Here is a 21,764-nt window from a genome sequence, read left to right as displayed (position 1 = left end):
TTTTTGTTTGTTTGTTTGTTTGTTTTTATATGGGTTCTGGGGAGCAAGCTCTGGTCCTTACTCTGTCAAGGGAGCTATCTCCACACCTTTGGAGCCTGGCTTTTTAAACAAGCACTCTGAACCCTTCTTCTTCCTCAAGACTTGAGCTCTCAGGCACCAATCACCCAATCCTACAGGGCCCTCTTTGAAGATCTTTGATCATTCTTTGAGAGATCTCATTGAGGTCTTGAAGATCTTGCATTGATGTAACAAATCGATCACTCATCACAGTAGAAAGTGTGTCTGTAGCCATTATCATCATCTAAAGAGTCTTCCTTGTGCCCCGCCTGAAGTCTGGTGGCAGTTGTATTTGCTATGGTCCATGGTTGGGTCATGGTTCTGAAACCCTTGGAAAGTCACTGGGAAAATGAGTGGCCATGTCCAAACTCTAACCTTTTAGCCCAACCTCCCCAGGCCTGTCGGTGTCACTGGGTATCACTGGGCAGACGATATGGTTTTCTACCAACCACTCTCCTGTCTTTCTTGGTAGCTCCACCCTCCCGTTTATGAGGCGTCACCTGCGCTCCAGCCCAAGCCCTGTCATCCTGCGGCAGCTGGAAGAAGAAGAGAAAGCTCGGGAAGCAGCCAACACTGTGGACATCACCCAGGTCATGAGCAAGCTGGACCGCAGGAGCCAACTCAAAAAGGAGCTGCCTCCTAAATAAATGTCTGATTCCTGGGGTCGGGGTGGGAGTTGTGTGCTTAGAGGAGGCACTTGTGCCTCCCCTCCCCAAAAAGGAGTAGCGTTTAGAAAGTTCATTCTCTGTCAGCAAAATGTAGGGTTCAGAGGGCACTTCCCGATCAAGAGTTACCTGGCTTTGTTTTCCTACTCCAGGTCACCAAGTTAGTGGCAGTACCTAGCCACACTGCTTTAGGGAGCACATGTGTGAGAAGTGTAGGAGGAAAGACATTGTGTGCCACGTTATCCAGAAACTGACTCTGCACCCTCCAAGGCTACTTTTGCAGGAGTGTGCATTTAGAAAAGTGGTGCGAAACTTCTCATCCCATCTCTCCAATTTAGATGCCACTTCTGGATCTCCTTGTGATCTGTCCACATGGCCCTTCCCTAGTCCCCCCTGCTACATCTGCCTAGGGAGAGACACCTTTCCTAGTGAGGTGGTTCTCAGCCATGGTTACTTCTTTTCTTTCTATTTTCCCTACCCCTTGGGCGTAATGTGTGGATAAATAGCTTATAGGGATGAAGGACTCAGGCCAGAGGAGACAAGTAGAAATGTCCTGTGGAGGGTATGGTTTTGGTCGGAGAAGAAAGAAAGGCAATGATGGTTGTGACCAGGGGGAAGGTTGGTGGATAACAGATATGTTTCTGACAATATTTTCTAGATTTTGAAACTACCTTTCTCTACAGCTGTAAACTCTACTGTCTCAGCACTCAGGGGAGGGGACAGCTCATTCCATGACTTTGAGGTCCCACAAAGTTATTTTTGAAGTTCAATATCCCCCCCCCCCAATTATACCTGCATGCAAAGGAGAACGAGGCCAGCGTAAGGGAACAGTCTTCTAAAGGAGAACACTTGCACATTCCACACACTTATTGAGTACCTACTATGTGCAGGGCTTGGATGAACAAAAGCAACACTGTTCTTCTCTTGTAGAGCTTGTGGTGTCCAGGTCTGACAAAAGAAGTTAAACTCTCAGGGAGCGTTGGTGGCACAGCATTGGGCCACAAACTTGAGTGGCACACTAGTGAGCATTTATTGTTCATACGGATGGGGTTGTCTCCCTGGCCCTGTTGTTCTTGGCTTGGTTTTCCCCTATGTCTGGAGTTTGGCTTACAGAGGCTGAAGCTGGCAGGAACAGGACACATCTGCTCTGCTTCATGTGCCTAATCCTCCACCAGCCCTGCCTAGGCGTGGTCTTAGGGTGGTGGCAGAATGACAAGGGACAAAATAGAGACGCATGCCTATGGCTTCCCATGGTCTCACCCATCTTTTCTGGGCCAGAGAAAGCCACAAAGGCTGGGGACGCTGATGGCTGGGTAAAGTGTATGCCTTCCATGCATAAAGTCATAGGTTCAATCCCTGGCACCATATAAAACCAAACATGGTGGTGCGTACCTGTAACCTCAGACCTAAGGAGGTGAAGACAGGAATATTATGAGTTCAAGGTCATCCTTACATGCATAATAAATTTGAGGCCAGCCTAGGCTACACGAGACTGTGTGTCTAAGCAGAGAAAAGGAATAGGGAAATGGACTTTATTCTTTTTTAGTAAAAATATGTCAGAGTCCCATTGAAAAATATATGGATACAGGAAATGTATAGAATTGGGTTCACTATAGAAATCATTAACTAAAACCAGGATAAAACCTGTTAAATAGGTTACAAAGGGAACAAAGATGATGCCGTGATAAGGAAGTTGTGCTCTGAGTATACTTATGCCTCTCTGAAACAGTAACAGAGGAACAGAGGATGAGAAAGAATTGTCACAGGATGTGGACCAACCAAGGAGAACATTGCACTGAGAGAGGGACTATAAGGACAAAGCCCAGTGAACAGAAAAGCTGGGTGGATGGAGTCTAGTGAATGAGGAAGAAATTGTACAAGACAAGGAGAGAGGTGGGCGGGACCAAGAGAGGTGGGAGGGTCCAACCAAGAGGCATGAGCAGGGCAAGAGATGTGGGTGGAGCCACATCTACTCAAGACTGTCTTAGCCAATACAAGTAGTTTTCGATCATTGGTTCCAGGCTAGCAAGATAATCCCAGCCCCAAAGAGGAGAACAAGCACTTCCAGGGTTCACAGGTTACTCTGAGATGGCTCCAAGAGACGTGTTTCTTAAATGTTCTTTTGGATATTTATATTGACATCCCCTAGCAGAAGCTTCAGGTTATAAACTGAGTGGTATGAGGAGAGGGACAAAAATCTAGCTTCCCTCTTGGAGTCTAATGCCCAAGACCTAGCAAGTTCTATACATGTGTTTCACATGACTGGATGGATGGATGGATGAGTGAATGAATGAACAAACGAGTGAGTGGATGGATGGATGGAGAGAACTCTGGATTCTGAGGAAGACTCTTGGGGCCCTGGTCTCAGTTCTAACACATGCACCTCACAGGGCTTCCTACTCATTTGTGGAAGGAGAGGCTGTCTCAAGATCACTCTCCAAAACTGGGATACCAATTTTACTTGAATATTTAGAATAGGAGGAGGAAATTTAGGTAATTTTTAAAAATTTACATTAAAACAACCATAAATATATTATGAAATAGAATGCAAGATGCGCATGAATTTTTAAGGCTAACGTTGGAGACATCAAAGCCATTTCATGCTTGGCTATGCAGGTTCAGGCACTGCCCCCTAAGACTCCTGGGGGATGCATGTTTACCCAGGTCTCCTGCTGTGTGGCCTACTTAAGTGGGAAAGTTGGAGAAGCATGAAGCCAGAGAGTATTTGCTGTCCCTTCTAATCAGTCCACATGAGCTGATATCATGCCAGCTGCATGGTGGAACCAATGAGCTTGTCATGAACTCCTCAGGGCACCACTGCCTAGATCCTGCTCATCTTTAGTCTCTCCATCTGCCATCCTTCTCCTCATACTTTCTCAAATCTGTCGTTCTCTGAAAGACAACTGTGTGCTGTTTTGGGTTCTGTCCCACATATATGGGGATCTACTCAGCGTTGGAGGTACAAGGTCCTAGGATCAGTGAGTGTTACAGGCAGTGGAGTAGGTGAGCATTCTCTGCTCAGTGAAAGAAGATATAGAGGTCTGAACATTATCTGAAGGATAGATACAAGACGATAGCAATTAACAACCCTCAATAAGAGGAAGAGGAGGAAGGGAGAGGAGAGAGTGTATGTAAGTAGAGGCTAGAATATATAATTTAGTTTTGAGACAAGGTCTTACTATGTAGCTCTGGCTGTGCTGGAATTCAGTATGTCTACTGGAGTGGTCTTGAACTCACAGAGCTCTACCTGCTTCTGCCTCCAAAGTGCAGGGACTAAGGGTATGTACCACCACAAGTGGCTCTTAAAGAACAGTTTTGCTTTTTTTTTTTTTTTTAAAATAAGGATCAGTAGAAGATTATGGGGGATAAAAAATATGCAAAGTGGTCTTTGTCCTCAGGGGATTGATGAAGATGTGTGGAGGCAAATGGCTGTACCATGAGCCAGAGTGTGATTAGAGATTTGTCTGTGTTTAAAACTTAAGCCAGAGTAGGGAGAGAATCATTAGACCTGAGAGAAGCTTTCAGAAGATGCGTGATCAGAAGATGTGTCAGGCTTAGGCCAGGCATGGTAGTCACACCTTTAAACTCAGCACTAGAGAGGCAGAGGCATGTAGGTTTGTATGAGTTCGAGACATGCTTCTCCCTCTCCATCCCCTACACATGGCTTCCAGGATGGCCAGAGAAGCATAGTGAGACCTTTTCTCAACAAACACAAAGAACAAACAAGTAAGAAGAGGCCCAGGCTCTGGCGCCAGTTTTCTTCTTTGCGTTACGACCACTTGGCCTTCCACAATGCTATTCAGTCTCTGTGACATGCCAAGCATTGTACAGGCACTGCAGTCAGGGACTGGGGTGAGGGGAAGAGAGGAGAGCATGAACAGTTGAATTACAGGGAAGCCCCATGATGCTTTTGCGAGGTCATAGTAGGAACCACTAGCCCATGGAAGAGTAAAGACTTTAAGGTGACTAGAGGGGCCCTAGGGTAGGTAGTTGGTATGCGTGGTTAGGACCAGTGGGTAACCTGGACTACCCATCCTGGAAGGTTCTATTTATCATCCAGCTCCCAGGACTTCATATGCCTGTGTGGCCTCAATGTACCTCAACTATAAGCTTTAGCTCTTTCCTGCTCTCACTCCTGCCTCAACCCAGTGTCAGAGTCTGAGTCCAACAGTGCTGTCTCAAGATCTGTAAGAAGATTCACAGGCTCAGAGGCAAAAGAGCCAGATAGTCTTTTCTAACTCTTAGGTGTTAAAAGAGCATCTGTGGCTGCTGTCATAGCTCTAAAGGGGGCAATGGCTCCTGCTAAGTTGTTAATCATGAGCAAAGCTAACAGCATCCCCTCAGGGCCCATTTTTATCTCTCATAGTGCATCCTCAGATAATGTTAGTACTGTATTTCAGTCACTACAATAGCATTTATTGTGTCATGTTCTCAGACACTCTCAATTTCTTAATGGTGGAATTTAACCACATCACAAGCTTCTCTGCTCACATGGGTTAAATATGTTACATTATATTATTTTCTAAGGTTCTGGGATTTTCTTTGTAGAATTCTATTCTTCTGTTGGACTGTTTTACAGAAAACATTGCTTTCATTATGAGTATTAAGTAAAAGACACAAGAGCCAGGGGCAGGAAAATAAGAGTAAAGTACTTAGAATTATGGCCAGCACATCAGAAATGCTCAACAAATGCTGATCACTACCTTGTCACCATCAAAATTTGTCACCCTTACCATCACTACTGTCGACACCATTATCACAAGTATTACCACCATCACCATCTTGCTACCATCACCATCATCACCACTGTCATCATCACCACCCCAATCACCATCCCAATCCCAATCACCATTACCATCATCTTGCCATCATCACCACCACCAGCATCATCACCATCTCAGTCACCATCCCCATCAGCACCATTCCATTGTCATCACTATCAGCACCATCCCATTGTCATCACAATCATCACCATCATGGTCATCATTGTCATCATTATCACCATCACCCATCACTACCATCATAACGTTAAATCCCATTACTGTCACTCTCCATCACCATTACCACCGCCCTCCCCATCTGAACCAACATTGCCATCACCACCACTACCACCACCATCACCCCGCCATCACCATGATCACCACCACCACTCTTACTACCATCCTTATTGCACTCCCTGTATGCCTGAAGTGAGCAACTGCTTTCTGTCAATGCTGTTCAACACAGTGACCTGTTCTTTCTGGTTTATGTATAAACTGAGGCATACTTAAATCACTATCATCCCAAACTCTCTGCTCTCTCATTAACTCTCTGCTGCCTCAGTGTCCTCTGTGTTCTCTAGACATGTTATGTTATGTTTGAGGTATTTCATCCTCTAGTTACAGCTTCTAAGAGAGGACTCATTAGCAACAATGTCAGGACCAGCAGACTGCGTCTCCAAGTTCTATTGCTGAAGCGAGGGTCAGTCCCAGCTGGGATGGTCTTGGCTAGACTGTGTTCAGTGGGATGACTAGCTAAAGAAATGACCTGCTCACCTAAGTTGTCTTTTATGGGACCAGCTTTACTTGCTCTTGAGGGGAAGAGGGGAAGAGACTGAAGCGGGGCTGGGTCCTTGCATGCTGAACATGGCCACTGGTCTTCGATTTCTTAGCTAGATTCTGACGGAACAAGAATGAGTAGAGACGCTGAACCATCTTCTTTGTCTTCCATTAAAAACTCTGTGATTGTGTCCTTCTGTTAATGTGCTGCCTCATTTCACGCTCCTGCCATCCCTCTCTCCGTTCCCATGCACAACAATAAAAAGAAAAGCTGCTCACACCAGTTCTAAACCAGGTTCTACTTTGTCTGTGTTCTGTTGCATTTCTGCATTCTGCACTTGCCTTGCACGCATGCCGCTGCTTGCTGCTCATATCATCGGCGCATGAACTGGAGGGCTGGGTTACAGAGCCCAAGCTCAGGTCTCCATGGGGAGGAACAGAGTGGAAACTCATGGTTTCCTATGAGAACGATCTAAGGGAGAGAGAAAAAAAAATGTCCTGCACCAACCAGGAAAGTGGCCATCTGCCCAAAAGAGACCACCTCAGGCCAGGTAAGTGACAAAGGGAAGACAGTGGCTTCCTTAACCTGGCTTGTCATTGAGATGGGGAAGGGAACAGAAGAGGAGGGGAAAGGAATATTCAATCCACATGATCTTGGGAGATAAGTCCCTTTATCTTCAGGAGCCTTAGACTTATCTGGAAGGTGGGGGTAATCTCAGGAGTTCATGACATGTTCCAAGGCAGAGAGGTTCAAATGCACTTAGTAGGTACCTGACCCGCCCCGCTCCTCTCTCCTTTCTCTCTTAGTTCATTTTCCAGGACATATAAACCATACAGGCAATATGATGGCAACACGTGTTAGTAGGTACAGCAGGGGCTTTTGGGTCACACGCCTAGGCTCAGAAGCACATTTCGTCATTGTCTTAATTTTCTGTTGCTGTGTAACAAATGAGCTCGTTCCGCTCAGCTGTCCTTGAGTCGAGCTGACTTTACCCTGGGCCTGGGTTGTGCGAATGACCTTGAGAGCAGGCCTCACTCTGAAGCCAGTAGCCTCCTGCCCAGTCTTAGGATCTGAGGGATGAGCAGGACATCTGTGTGGTTGTTGCAGAGAAGGTCTGTTCCTTATTGCAGCTCTTTGTAGGCCTCTCTTGGAAACAGTAGTGGTTCTGCTGTGCTTAGACACTGCCCACCTCCCCTCAGGACCTCTGTCCATGCCAGGCTTTCCTGTGGTGAATGACAATAGCAGGTCTTTACAAGGGACCCAGCCACCCACACCAGTTGACCCTGGTGGCCTACAAAGGAAGAGGTGACAGTGAAGAGTTCAGCGAAATCTCAGCTTTAATCTCCTCGCTCAACTTGGAAAAAAAGCTCCTTCGGGTTCCTTGAACTGAAGAAATGCCACACCCTCCCCTTCTGCCCCAACACTCTGGACTCTGGGGCCAAGAGAGCTGGGACCATGAGATTTCCTTTTTTTTTTCTGCTAAGTCACAGAATTAACTCCTGTAGAATTGCTTCTTTCCTGTGAGCTCCTCAGGTTCTACGCACAGCCTTTTCCCCCTCAGTTTCCCCTGCCTATTCTGAGGGGGTACCTGGGAAGGTGCTAGGATTGGAGCCCCTAAAACTTTGCCGGGGTGGACACAGGTGGGTGTGGTCTCAGGCATGGAATCTGAGCAGGGCACCAGTTGCAGCTCTCCCCATTTGCACTGATCACTTAAAGTTAAATTGTTGAAGTTAAATATCTTTGGGTAGGGATGGCTCCATGGGAAAGCACTTGCCTAGCATGGTCAAAGTCATGAGTTCAATTCTCAGCAACACACACACACACACACACACACACACACACACCAAACAACAACAAAATAGTGTTGAATGCTCCAGGTCTAAAGCTGTGGTCAGCAATGAAGAGGTGACCTGGGGAAGGAAGGACACATGACATCTGGAGACTTGATTTGAGGGGTAATCAAGTTTAGCTTGGTTACACTCCAGCACTCTAGGACTGGAAGGTCAGTTTGTGGCCGATGGATCCTGGCAAGAGGTCTTTGTATGGCTGACTGTGCCACTGTCACAGGTACCTCAGGGTAACCTTTTTCAACCAATCCCTCCAGGAGGCCTCCAGAACAGATTGGCATCATTGGAAGGAGATTGAGTTAGATGAGGATAGCCCATCGGACCCGGTGGCTAGAAGGAGATTGGATTAGATGAGGTGTAGCTTGGAAGGAGCTTGAGTTAGATGAGGCTAGCCCATCAACTCTGGTGGCTGGAAGGAGTTCGAGTTAGTTGAGGTTAGCTTGTCTGCCCTGGTGGCTGGAGACAAGACTCCTAACTGCACTTCCTTTTTTTCCTTTCTCACAGCCAGGTCAGCACTTGGCTCCCAGCCCTCACCTGGCCGTGTATACAGGGACCTGCGTGCCTCCTTCTCCCTCCAGCCCTTTCTCACCATCCTGCCGCTCCCCCAGAAAGCCCTTTGCTTCCCCAAGTCGCTTCATCCGGCGGCCCAGCATTGCCATCTGCCCCTCGCCCATCCGAGTGGCCTTGGAAGGTTCTTCAGGACTGGAGCCCAAGGGGGAAGCCAGCTGGTCTGGTGCCAACTCTGGGCCCCCAGTCACTGAGAGCAGCAAGCCCTCTGTAGACCACTCAAGACCACAGGGCCCGTCCAGGGCCCCTCCCAAGGCCCGAGCAGCTCTGTCCCTTGGCAGGTTCCTGAGACGGGGCTGTTTGGCATCACCAGTTTTTGCGAGGCTCTCACCCAAGTGCCCCTCTGTGTCACACGGGAAGGTGCAGCCTCTGGGGGATATGGGCCAACAGCTGCCCCGGCTGAGACCCAAGAAAGTAGCCAAGTAAGAGGCTGAGGGGCTGGTGTTGTGTGGACAGAGGGTGGTGGTGTGGGTGTGGGTGTGGACTGTGGCTTGGTGGCGATGACAAAGACATGGGGCTGGAATGAGGATTGTGGGGACCAGTCACAAGTAACGTAATTATATCCCTAAGCGACCAAATGCCCCCCCCAACCCAGTCCCATTATCTCTCCCTCTTCCGGAGATAGTAAAGAGGCAGGAGTCTTATTTCTTTATCTGTCCATTCTCTTTCACATTCCTGCCTCATCCCAAGACTGTTAGTCAAGGAAAGTCACTGCATTTGAAAAGGGCTTCAGCACTAACCACACAGGCTATCATGTCCCCAAATCGCGATTCCCCAGGGACTCCAGCCCTTCCCATACCTTAGATGTTATGGTCTCCTTGGTCCTCACTGACACCTGCCTGCTCTCCCAAAGGGCCTCAAAAAGATACTTGTTCCTGTAGTGGTTTAAGATCGTGAGTCGTGTCAGCTTCCAAGTCCGAAATCTGAGAACCCCGAGTTCCTCGAGGCAGCCACTAAGTGCAAGGAAGAGGCCTAGAGGAGTGTTCGGGAGTGCCTGGATCCACAGCGGAGAGGGGGGACAGTCAGAGGCAACCCCAAATCAGCCGACACAATCCTACATTTGGCCCTACTTGGGCCCAGAGAAAGAAATATTATGCAGGAGCCTTAGGTTGCTATGCAGACCCAGAGAGCATGATCCCTTCAGTGCAGTGAGTGTGGGGCCAGCAGGGAACACCGGCTACTGTCCCTTCCTGCCTGTGGCTTGGAGGACTCCTCCTCCAAGGAGTTAGGCTCTGTTGCTTTACGAAATGATCAGGATGAGTTTATTGATTCTCCTCAGCTGGCCCTGCTGGGAGAATGTTCTAGCCCCACGGCTACTGTCCCACTTCATATGTGGGCATGGGGCCTTGAAGAGGCTTCCTTTCCAGTGTCCCCAAGGGACAGTTTAAAGGGGTTGGGATTACGTGCTGGCATGTCAACACTACAGGGGCAGGCTGAAGTAATCAAAACCGTAAAGACTGAAAAACCAAAACAAGGCATATTTGGGATTGTCTTAGATTCAACAGAAAAATATAGATCCTAGTCAAAGGAGTCCCCAGAGCCAGTGGCTGCACACGCCACTCTGGATCAGTGTTTGTGGCATGCTCGTCCCTGGGACTGTCGGGATCACGTGGGCATGATTACCTGCTGTCCCGTGATCACGTGATCACGTGGGGGGATTTCCTGCTGTCCTGCAATCACGTGGGGGGGGGATTTCCTGCTGTCCTGCAATCACGTGGGGGATTTCCTGCCCTTCTGCTTCTTTACTGGTTCCTTTTTGTGTCTGAAGCTTTTTCCAGATCAAAATGGAAATGCCCACAGACAGTGGGCCCTGCCTGATGGACTCAGATGACCCCGGAGCAGGAGAGTCTGGTGACCAGACCACAGAAAAGGAAGTCATCTGCCCCTGGGAGAGCCTGGCAGAAGGGAAGGCGGGCTGAGCAGGGCCTTTGGCCGGGAAGATGGTCCTGGCAGACACCATCAGACGAGGGGCACACTTGCTCTCAAACCCAAGTGCATTAAGATGATATTGGAGGACTGGAAAAAGCGAATGGGGTGGAGTACAGGGACGTGTGCTCTGGCTGACTCCTAACGGCCACCTGTTCCCTTTCCCTGCCTTTCCTTCTTGGCCAGACAGGCATGCGGGCCAGAAGACACCCCTTGCTGCCTTAAAAACCAATAAAAGGGTCATCTGGAGGCTTTTCTTGGGTTGGGGGCCCTGGCATATTCCTGGGTTCATTTATTAGTGTTCATAACCTATGATTTGTGAGTTAAACTCATGTCTTCAGTTTTGTGGGCAAGGGGAACTGAGTCACTTCGAAGAGTTCCCTCCCTGCCTGAACAGATTTGTACGGGATGATTTCATTAACCGAGTTCCACGGTGGCAGTCCCTCAGGCTGGCATTGCCCAGAAAGGGCAATAGCTAGGCCAAAGGTCACTTGGAACACTGTATTCTCTAAGATGTTCACAAGACAGGGTTTGGGGGGAGGGTAAAGCATGTGTCCTTCCTTCCTCCTTCCTCCTTTCCTTCCTTCCTTCTTTCCTCCCTTCCTTCCTTCTTTCCTTCCTCCTTTCCTTCTTTCCTTCTTTCCTTCCTTCTTTCTTCTTTCCTTCCTTGCTTCCTTCTTTCCTCCCTTCCTTCCTTCCTTCCTTCCTCCCTTCCTTTCTTCTTTCCTTCCTCCTTTCCTTCTTTCCTTCCTTCCTTATTTCTTCTTTCCTTCCTTGCTTCCTTCTTTCCTCCCTTCCTTCCTTCCTTCCTCCCTTCCTTTCTTCTTTCCTCCCTTCCTTCCTGCCTCCTTCCTTCTTTCCTTCCTTCCCTCCTTTCTTCCCTCCTTCCTTCCTTCCTTTCTTCCTCTTTCCTTCTTCCTCCCTTCCTCCCTTCCTTACTCCTTCCTTCCTTCTTTCCTTCCCTTCTTCCCTCTTTCTTTCCTCTTTCCTTCCTTCCTTCTCTCTTCCTTCCTTTTTCCTTCCTCCTTCCTTCTTTCCTTCCTTTCTTCCTTCCTTCCTCCCTTTTTTCTTTCCTTTCTTCCCCCTCCCTTCCTTCCTCCTTCCTTCCTTCTTTCCTTCCTTCCTCCTACCTTTCCTTTCTTAAAATTATGTGTGTGCATATATATATATATATATATATATATATATATATATATATATATGGGACTCTGCGTTGGTGTATGCACACATGAGTGTAGGTGCCTATAGAGTCCAGAGGAGGATGTTAGATCTCCTGGATCTGGAGTTATAGATGTTGGTGAGTTGCTTTACATGCATGCTGGGAACCAAACTTGGGTCTTCTGGAAGAGCAGCAGGCCCTCTTTACTGCTGAACCATCTCCCCAGCCCTTAACCACTACTTCGGTTGTTTTGTCAAAAGCAATTTAAGGAAGAAGGGAGGGCTTATTCTGCCTCACGGTTTGTACATGTTTGTGCTGGAGACATCATGGTGGCCAGAGTTGGAGGCAGCTGGTAGCATCGTATCTGCACAGAGATCTGCATGGTAGAACTCAGTGCACCCTCTCTATTTAGTCCAGGACCCCAACCAAAGGGGCGACACTGTTCATATGAAGACCCATGTTCAGCATGGGTCTTCCTTGTTCAGTTGAACATTCCTGGGAAATGGATAGATGCAGAGAAATGCTCTCCATCCAATTGACAGTGCAGGTTAACCATCCTAGAGTGGGGCCTGGATGAGAAGGGAAGGGCTGATGGTCTGATGAATAGAAGGGTCAATTTCAAGAGTGTTTTGGACAGGCCATCCATAGGGCATCCTCAAATCAAAATCATTGTCGGAGAAGTCATATGGGGCCTGAGAGAGGTCTTCCATCAGTCTTCAGCCATACACAGTCACTGGCTGGAAACTGCAGGGCTGGTGAAGAGACCGTGCTGCAGCAACCAGATCTGTAGGCATCTGCTCCTTGCAACAGGGGTGTGAAACACTGGTTTTTCTCTATACTGCACCAGGCTGGAGGTGTGGACCCAGTACACTCTGCTCACCTTCCCTGCAGGTACTCATCCAGCGGATGTTTGCTAACTGTCTTAGGGTTTCTATTCCTGCACAAAACATCATGACCAAGAAGCAAGTTGGGGAGGAAAGGATTTATTCAGCTTACACTTCCACATTGCTGTTCATCACCAAAGGAAGTCAGGACTGGAACTCAAGCAGGTCAGGAAGCAGGAGCTGATGCAGAGGCCACGGAGGGATGTTACTTACTGCCTTGCTCAGCTTGCTTTCTTATAGAACCCAAGACTACCACCAGCCCAGGGATGGCACCACCCACAATGGGCCCTCTACTCTTGATCACTAATTGAGACAATACCTTACAGCTGGATCTCATGGGGACATTTCCTCAAGGGAGGCTCCTTTCTCTGTGATAACTCCAGCTTGTGTCAAGTTGACACATAAAACCAGCCAGTACACTGAGTCCCTACTGGGTGCCAGGTCTGTGGAGATAACAATAAGGCTCCATGGATTTATCTAATGGTTCTCAACCAGGCCAATTTTGTCTCCTCTTGTATGTTGGACAGTGCCTGGGAACAATTTCGAAAGCCAAGATTGGGGCAGGGAGTGGGCATTGCTACCAGAGGCCAGTAAGTAAAGGCCAGGGATGCTGCTTGATATCCCACGATGCTCCAAACTCCTAACTAAAGACTGTCTGTCCAAAATATGAGAGGCAACGCTACTGAGAAACCTTGGCTCTTATTGGATGGTGAGAAGGGGCCACCATAGCACAGTCTCTTTGTTCCTCTTCCCAATATAACCACACTGAATAAGTTTCCTTTTTTAAATTACATTTTTCATCAGGAAAAGAAAAGAAAAACAAACAAACAAACAACTTGGGAGTTTCGGCTACACCCTTGACTTTGGTTTCTGCCAGCCCTGAAGCAATGCCCCACTGGGTCCTCCAGGGATTGTGGTGGGATCTGAGCACATTGTGGTGGACAGAGACTCAGAACTAAATGCTGAATAAAACAGCTCTTGGCCTCACATGGAAAGTCTTTGAAGGAGGAGAACTTCAGGGGGTTATTAAGCTACTCATTCTGTTACTCCCTTTTAGCCTTCAAGTGCATCCGAATTCAATTAGCAGATAAGAGCCCCGGACTTGCTTTCAGTCTCTGACAGCTTATCATATGTGAGACATAGAGAGTGGGGCTGCTCAATAATCTCTCTGCACATGCACTTCTAAAAATGAATATTGGGCAGGCGTGTGAGCAAAACGTGGGCCTGCCAACCCCGGCAGGACAACCATTAGTGCGTCTTCTCTTCGGGGGCATTGCTTATTTTAGATTCTACCAAATCTCTACCACCAGACCCACAAGACAGTCACTCCTTGTCTTCTGTCATGGAAATCATGGAGTGAAGGGGGTGGGGCTGGTTTATTTGATGCCTTGGTTTGCAGAACCACCTTAAAATGAGATTGTAGGTGAGGCCAATCCAGACCCGTAGTCTACCCTCAACCACTGTGTCTGGAAACAAGGGGACTCTCAAGTCTGGATGTGGATATCTGTGGTTACAGGACAATACTTCTAAGCCTTCATGATCCTGGAGAGGACTAAGCCTTTCTGGATCCCCAGAACTAACCACAGAAGGCGCTGGAATCCACTGATTGTAGCGGTAAAGTCTAGTCTAAAGTGCAGTAATAAGCAGACCTCAGAAGGTAGGAAGAGCTTCATGTCTGGAGGATTTCCATCTCAGACATGTCGCTAGTTACCCAAAGATAGGAGGGTCCAGGGCAAGTAGAGTCAAAAGAAGAGAGGATACTCAGTTTGTGTCACGCTGACAAAACACAACAAACCAGCACAGCTGGTTTTCCCTAGCTTGGGTAGCATAAAACCTCGACAGACCCTGAGAGAGGTTCCGAGTCTAACCCCAGGAGTGAGGCTGCTCTCCTTGCTCTGGAGTGGGGGAGGGGGACTGGGTCCCGGATGGAACACGGGGTTGGGGGTGGGGAGACTGGGTCCCGGATGGAACACGGGGTCCGACGTCTTTCCAGCTGGGGACATTACTTCACTTCGCTCACCCGTGCACCGTGTGTCTGGGATTACTTGGGAGCATGTAAATGGTCTCTTCAGCAAACTTAAGAGAGGGTGGAGCACCTCTCAGCGGATGAGTTTGCGAGTGACTTCCAGACCTCCATCTTGGCTTGGCCTGCCCGTTAGGGGACAGGTGGCCGGTACCTCCGGTGTGTTCTTGCTTTTTGGGTCCCAGCAGAATTAGGGGCAGACTTTGATCTCAGCAAGTAATCCTACTTGCCAGAGCCTCAGAGAGATGCTTGTTTTCCTGCTCTTGACAATTACAAACACAACAAGTTTCTCCAGGGACCCCTTTGCACTCTGGGTACCGGACCTTTGGATGGCCCGTAGAGAACTCTGAATTCCTTGAGCTGAATGGACAGTGTGCTTATTTGCTAGATATAAGAGGACTATAAGAAGCCTGTGGTGACCATATTTGGGGGTCTCTAGGTCCTGGATGGATTGCCTTCGGAGGGTGAGGGGAATGGGGATCCTTAAATACTTCTGACTCAGAGGCCCAGCCTGCCACTGTGGTGTCTGTCCTCACAGTTCACCAGAAGAGGGAGTCTCAGGCTCACAGATCCCCTAAGTCTTAGAGGTTGGGACGCCTCCAGAAGGAAGGAAACTCCCTCCATCCTCGTCCAGTAGTGTCCCAGCCTTGGAGAGATGGGTAGTGTTTCTTTGTGTCCAGCAGGAAAACCCTGTGCTGAAGATCAACAGAGTCTCATTCATAGTTGGCTTCCCAGCCTGAGGGCTTCATGAGCTCTTCTGTCAAGGAGGGAAGCTGGGGAATTGGGCGAGCCAGGTCAGCCAGGCCAGCATAGGGCAACAAGAGTTGCTTTTCAGCTTCTCAGCTGATGGGAGGGACTCCCTGTCTAAGAGAACGGGGTTCTAGTCTTTTCTGTTTTGAGGGAGGAGAATTCAGAGCCCCTGCAAAGCCCTTGCATAAAAGAAGTTTATGGACATAGGCTCTCTGGCCGCATGTACATATCCCATCTGTCTGTATGAATGGAGTGTCGATGTATCACATGTGAGGGAATGTGTTCCTGTGGACCTGGCTGGTACTGGTCTCAGCGGGGACACTGAGCAGAGCCCAGTGAAAAAAAGAATTCATATGATCTCTAGAGAGACCAGAGAATCCCAGAAGACAATAGTAACTCAGTGGTAAAGCTGGGGTCTAGATGCCCTTGGTGAGCATGAGCCAGAGAGTCTGAGAAGCTCACTGATGACACGGTAGCTGAGAGGTTGCTGAGGTAGCTGAGATGGCTGAGGTGGCTGAGGTAGCTGAGGTAGCTGAGGTAGCTGAGGTAGCTGAGGTAGCTGAGATGGCTGAGGTGGCTGAGGTAGCTGAGGTAGCTGAGGTGGCTAAGGTGGCTAAAGTGGCTGAGGTAGCTGAGGTAGCTGAGGTAGCTGAGGTGGCTGAGGTAGCTGAGGCGGCTGAGGTGGCTGAGGTAGCTGAGGTAGCTGAGGTGGCTGAGGTGGCTGAGGTAGCTGAGGTAGCTGAGGTAGCTGAGGTGGCTGAGGTGGCTGAGGTGGCTGAGGTAGCTGAGGTAGCTGAGGCGGCTGAGGTGGCTGAGGTAGCTGAGGTGGCTGAGGTGGCTGAGGTAGTGGAGGTGCCCTTGGATTCAGCTGATGTGATCCTGTCCTTATGTGGCCCAGTCCCAGGCAGATGGTAGCAGTTGTCTGCACAGAATGCATCGGAAAGAAAAGTTGTCAGTAGTCCATCTACTGATTTCTATCCCCTCAACTCTACCTGTAGGCAGTTATCAAGCAGTCTTATTCTGCAGTACTTGGTCTCCAGGAGTTAGGAAGTTGGCCACCCACAGATTGTAGATTCATTGAAAGATCTCCTCATGAATTCACATGCACATGCATTTATTCCTTGATTTAGTGTGGGACAATAGCATCACTGCTCTTATGCTGCAGATGTGACCTCATCATGCATCAGTAATAGAAGTTCTCCAATTTCACAACTGCCTTTGACCCCAGCTCCAGGGGATCTGGCACCTTCTTCTGGCTTCTGAGGGTACCCTCTCACTTATAGAACACACACACACACACACACACACACACACTCGCACGCACGCACACGCACGGGGGCGGGGCAGGAGAGATAAAGAAAAAAATAAAAATAAATCTTTAAAAACATTCCTTAAGTGAGGCATGGTGATCTGGCAGAAAAGCGGGGCAGAAAGAAGGTAAAATGCACATACAAAAGAAGTGAGATTAGAAACTCTTCCCCACCCAGGGCTGCCGTGTGATAGAGCATGTGCAGATATGGCTGGAGTGATATACAAATACTCCATAAAGGTCATATCGAAGAGGTGGGAGTGGTGCTGAGCCTCCAACACTCTCTTTCAGCTCTAACCCGTCTCCTTCTTTGGAAGCACTCCTTGTCATACTAAACTGCACCGGGTTTTTACCACTCTCTGTCTCCTTGTCTAATTGTCCCAGGAAACAAGACCTGAAAAATCCCAGTGGCATCCAGCCATACTCTGAAATCTTACCTTTAGTTGTGATTCATGCCTGTGGTCCTAGCACTTGGGAAACTGAGACAGAAGAGTTGCCATGAATTTGGGGCCAGCCTGGGCTACAAAGCAAGTTCCAAGCCAGCCAAGGCTGCATACCGAGACACTATTTTTCAAAATAAAACTTCCTAAAGTAAGTGAGTGTACTGAGCCATGACCCAAACTAGATTAGGGTGGGCCATCAGAGTAAGGCCTGGAACCTTAGTGGGAGGGAAGAAGTCAGCCGCACAGCAGCAGGGAGGCTGTGGGACAACAGACACTGATTTCTCTTCCACAGTGTTGTTTTACGCCACCTCTTTCATGGTGCCTCATTAGGGTGGTTCTAGGAAATGAATGTCGTATTCACGGGGCATTGACATCATCCTCCCGTAGGCAAAGGCTGGGTTGTTCCCAAGTTTTCACGCAGACTAACAATGCGGCAACAAGCACCTCTGTTCCGGCTTCTATGCCTTCCCAGGGCAGCCACGAAAAGGAGGGGTCGGTCTCTCTGCGATACAAAAATGCTGCCTGTTTTAAGCAGGCCCACTACAAGGAAATCTATGCTAACTAACATTCTCCCAATGACGGATACTTGTTATCTTATATCTCGGCCAGAACTGCTATGAGCACATCCACAATGCACCAGCATCTACAGTCACATGCAAACATCTAGGGTTCCGCATGTCCCTCTAGATCCTGGTCCCTCTGGCAATTTGTAGGCTTAGGAGGACATGGTGAGTGGAGATGACCAGTGAGACTTCCGACCATGTAACTCCCTTCCCCTCCTCTGGATTCTTTTGTTTCGTTTTGTTACGGTGATAAAATACTCTGACAAACAAACAAGCAAACAAAAAAACAAAACCAAAAACAGCTTAGAGAGGAAAGGGTTTATTTGGGTTTGCAGTTCTAGTGCGCGAGCCCATCATGGAGGGGGTAAGCATGGCGACATGCAGGCGAGGTATGTCGGCTATAAAATCCCAGAGCCCACCCCTAGTGACGTACTTCCTCCAGCAAGGCTCCACCCCCTTATGCTTATATAACCTTCTTACTCAGCGCGGTCAGCCTGGGACCACATGTTAAACATATGAGTCTATGGGGGACATTTTACACTGAAACCACAAGAGCATCTGTGTCCATGGAGGTGACCCAGCCTCAATGGGGCTCCAGTTGTGGGTTTACTGTTGTTGTCGTCATCTCTGGTCCCAGGAGAGTCTCACTCAGAGAACCTTCATTATGCCCTTGGTTCCGTGGTCTGTTGTCTGTCTCCCAGAGTGTTGCATCTTTGAGACTATGGGACCCCACAGACACAGAGGAGCCTGTGTGGGGAGAGGGAAATGGTATCTCTATTAGTCCCTTTATTCGGGTTCCGCCTCTGAGCTGCTGGTGCCCCTGTATCTTCCCTAGTAATGGTGTGTCTCGGGAGGCATAAATGAGATACCCCTCCCCTATCCAGTCAGGCCTCAGATGTCAGCCACAAGGTGAGCTGGCCTGCCCTCAGAAAATGCTTCAGATGCCTGGGGCCCACCCTGTCCCTTGTTGTGGGGAGTCCACCTGGAGAGGCTGGCTCTAGGGCTGCAGAGATTGAAGAGACTGTTCTGTTGGTGACTGCTTAAAATTCACGTTGCCATAGCAGCGTGGCATTAGGCCACGGTGATCCTGCCTTACAAAGCTTTGATCTCAGGAAAGGATGGGTTTCTTTGCTCTTTGGCTGGTTCTAAGGGGACACTGCCTTGGGACCAAGCTTGGAAGATCATCCCAGAAGCGGAAAGCTGAGGACAGAGGAGATGCTCAGAAGTAGCCTCCGCTCTGAGGTTCTAATCTGAAGGAGTCAGCTCAAAACCCTCGAGGGCAAGCGATCAGGGTTGAAAGAAGAGGGGTCAGATGGCTCTGTAATGAGGGGACGTGTGCACACAGACTGACGAGAGGCAAGCTCAGATGAGGTGTCTGTGTGGGTTGTGAGGAGCAGAGCTGAAGAAGAGAGAGGTTTATAAATACATGTGGGTTAGCTCAGCAAGTCTCAGCATCACTAATCATTCAGCCCTGGTGGGAAGATGGCTCAGTCATAAAGTTCAGAGTTCCTAACACCAAAGTAAAAAGCTGGATGTGGTAGCATCTGTAATGCAGACTCTGGGGAGGCAGAGACAGGCTCCAGACCCTGGAGCTCACTGGCCACCAGCCTGCAAGAATCCGTGCATTAGATGTTGAATGAGAGAGGTAAAGTCTGACTGGGGAGACACGAGTACACAAGTCACACATAGACACACAGGCATACACACACTGACATACATGCACACACATTCACACACAAGAACACAGACACCACATGTAGACAGATACACACACATGCATACACCAACCCACATGCATACACAAAAAGACATGTTGACTTGACTGGACTGGACTGGACTGGACTGGTGACAATGGGCTTTAAGCCACTCAGTGGCTGGTTGGAGCCGTACCTTAGAAGCAGGAGCAGAATGAGGGAGGGACTGAGAAGCAAAGAGACAGTAAGCTCAAAACCTCCATGGAACCAAAGAAGCAAGGGACCGGGTGCAGAGACAACCCTGGAAAGGAAGAGGCAGGTGAACAGAGAGAAGAGTGTGGGCTCTGTGAACATGGCTCACAGGAAAGAATGGAGTCAGGGGGAAGTGAGATTGAGGCCTGGTTCATTAGGGAGCAATGGTGCTGCCCTTCCCAGGGATCAAGAAAACAGAGAGGAGGAAGTTAGGGCAATACACGGTAGAGGCTCACAAAGATTCAGTCAAGAATCACCCCCTCAGGCCTTGTATAACAACTCATCTTCAGCCGGTAAGGGTGTCAAGAGGGACAAAGACAGAAAAGGCGATTGGTTATGTGCACCTCGACCCCTCTGTTACTTAACTTGCTGACTCCTCCCATTGCTTTCAGAAAGGAACTGGGAAAGGGAGACGAGGGACATGCATTATGAGTCTGGTTGAGTGGCCTGGAAAGACATCTCCTAGAAGACCCATTTGAGGAAAAGACATTCTGAACCTAAGGAGAGGAGAACCATTGAGAACACTCTTAGAGGAAAGCCATGCCAGCTGACCTGCAGGGCTGCTGTCCTTTCTCCGACTGGATTGTGAAGATGGAGTGGAAGCAGGAATCGAGCCAAGAGGCTGCCAGATGCCAGTGAGAGATGATGATGATGTGGTGTTAGAACCAAGAGGTGGCAGCAGGGTGAGTGAAGGGGCAGGATGTGTGCATGCGTGTGTGTGTGTGTATGTGTGTGTGTGTGTGTGTATGTGTGTGTGTGTGTATGTGTGTATGTGTGTGTATGTATGTGTGTGTATGTGTGTGTGTGTGTGTGTGTGTGTGTGTATACATGTGTACCCATGGATATGGAGGACAGACGACAACTTCAAGTGCAATTCCTTAGTTGTCTCTCACGTTCTTTAAGAGAGGATCTCTCATTGGCCTGACGTTTGCCAAGTAGTCCAGGCAGTCTAGGGTGCCGCAGGGTCTGCCTGTCAAAGTCTCTCTAGCACTGGGATTACAAGCATGTACCACCACACTGGAGTTTTCACATGGGTTATGGGGGACTGAACTCAAATCTTTATGCTGGTGTGGCAGGCGGCTGACCAACTGAGCTGGTGCCCCATCTCTTTGCTCTGATATTAAATCCCTTGGTGAGTTGGTTATGGGATGTGGACACAGGGAAGGTTGAAGAGTAACTCCACAGTTTGGGGGAGGAGCAGAGAAACAGACACACTTAATGGCATGGCCCCTTATGGCTGGTAGGGGCAGGTCAGAAAGAGCATTTATTGAGAAGAGAAGATCAGGTGTTTCCTGTTACATGTAGGTCTCTAGTATACACCTAGTAGAGAAGTTAGTATCAGTCTAGGGCTCAGGGGAGTCCTTTGGACCTGAGTTAAAAGTCTGGGAGTTTCCCATAGGTAGGTGGGATTGACAAGCAAGTGCCGATTGGCTGGAGGGTCTTTAAGGATGTGCTGAGACACTCTGTGGAGGGGCACAAGAACAGAGCACCGAGGCTCAAGAAGGAAGTGTTTCACAGAGGAGAAACTGATGGCTATGTTCAATGCTCTTTTAAAAATGTTTTCTTCTTTTAAAGATTTATTTTATGTATGTGAGTACACCATCGCTGTCTTCAGACACACCAGAAGAGGGCATCGGATCCCATTACAGATGGTTGTGAGCCACCATGGGGTTGCTGGGAATTGAACTCAGGACCTCTGGAAGAGCAGCCAGAGTCATTGTGGGTGTGGCTGTGTCACATGTATGTCAGTGGGTGGCAGAGAAGAGCGAGCCTATGTCTACACTTGGTGTTCAGACCTGTGAACATCTGAAGGATTGATTACACTCCCTGAGAAAAGCGAGCTTGAGCATACCACCAGCAGCCATCTCTCCAACCCCTGTTTTCATCTTTAAAGGCAGGGTCTCATGTGTCCCAGGCTGACCTTCAACTCACTATGTAACCATTGACTTTGAACTTCTGATCAATGTTATTGTGCCTACATGTAAAGATTATCCTTGTATCATTCAAAAGCTGATTTCTGTGCTCCCATGTCTGGTTGCAATTCTTATTCTAAGAATCTCCTTTCTCAATGTTGTACATGCAGCGCT

General features: G+C 48.7%; 1 protein-coding gene and 1 non-coding gene across 2 annotated transcripts in view; both read left to right on the top strand.

The window, feature by feature from the left end:
- Rgs9 (regulator of G protein signaling 9) overlaps positions 1-10,879 on the top strand; it is a 75,201-nt gene extending 64,322 nt beyond the window's left edge. Inside the window, exons 17-19 of the mRNA XM_031352426.1 lie at positions 530-647; positions 8,612-9,096; positions 10,443-10,879. Coding sequence (XP_031208286.1) covers positions 530-647; positions 8,612-9,096; positions 10,443-10,593 — 754 coding nt within the window. The 3' untranslated portion in view covers positions 10,594-10,879. The remainder of the gene's footprint in view (positions 1-529; positions 648-8,611; positions 9,097-10,442) is intronic.
- A 10,499-nt stretch (positions 10,880-21,378) lies between these two features.
- LOC116079453 lies at positions 21,379-21,508 on the top strand. Its single transcript, XR_004114001.1, has one exon. It is a non-coding gene; the product is annotated as a small nucleolar RNA SNORA17 (small nucleolar RNA).
- The last annotated feature ends 256 nt before the right edge of the window (positions 21,509-21,764 follow it).

This window comes from Mastomys coucha, unplaced genomic scaffold (assembly GCF_008632895.1).
Source record: "Mastomys coucha isolate ucsf_1 unplaced genomic scaffold, UCSF_Mcou_1 pScaffold5, whole genome shotgun sequence".
Taxonomy (NCBI): domain Eukaryota; kingdom Metazoa; phylum Chordata; class Mammalia; order Rodentia; family Muridae; genus Mastomys; species Mastomys coucha.
The sequence above is the reverse complement of the archived record's forward strand: the minus strand, read 5'-3'. Positions and strand labels throughout refer to the sequence as shown.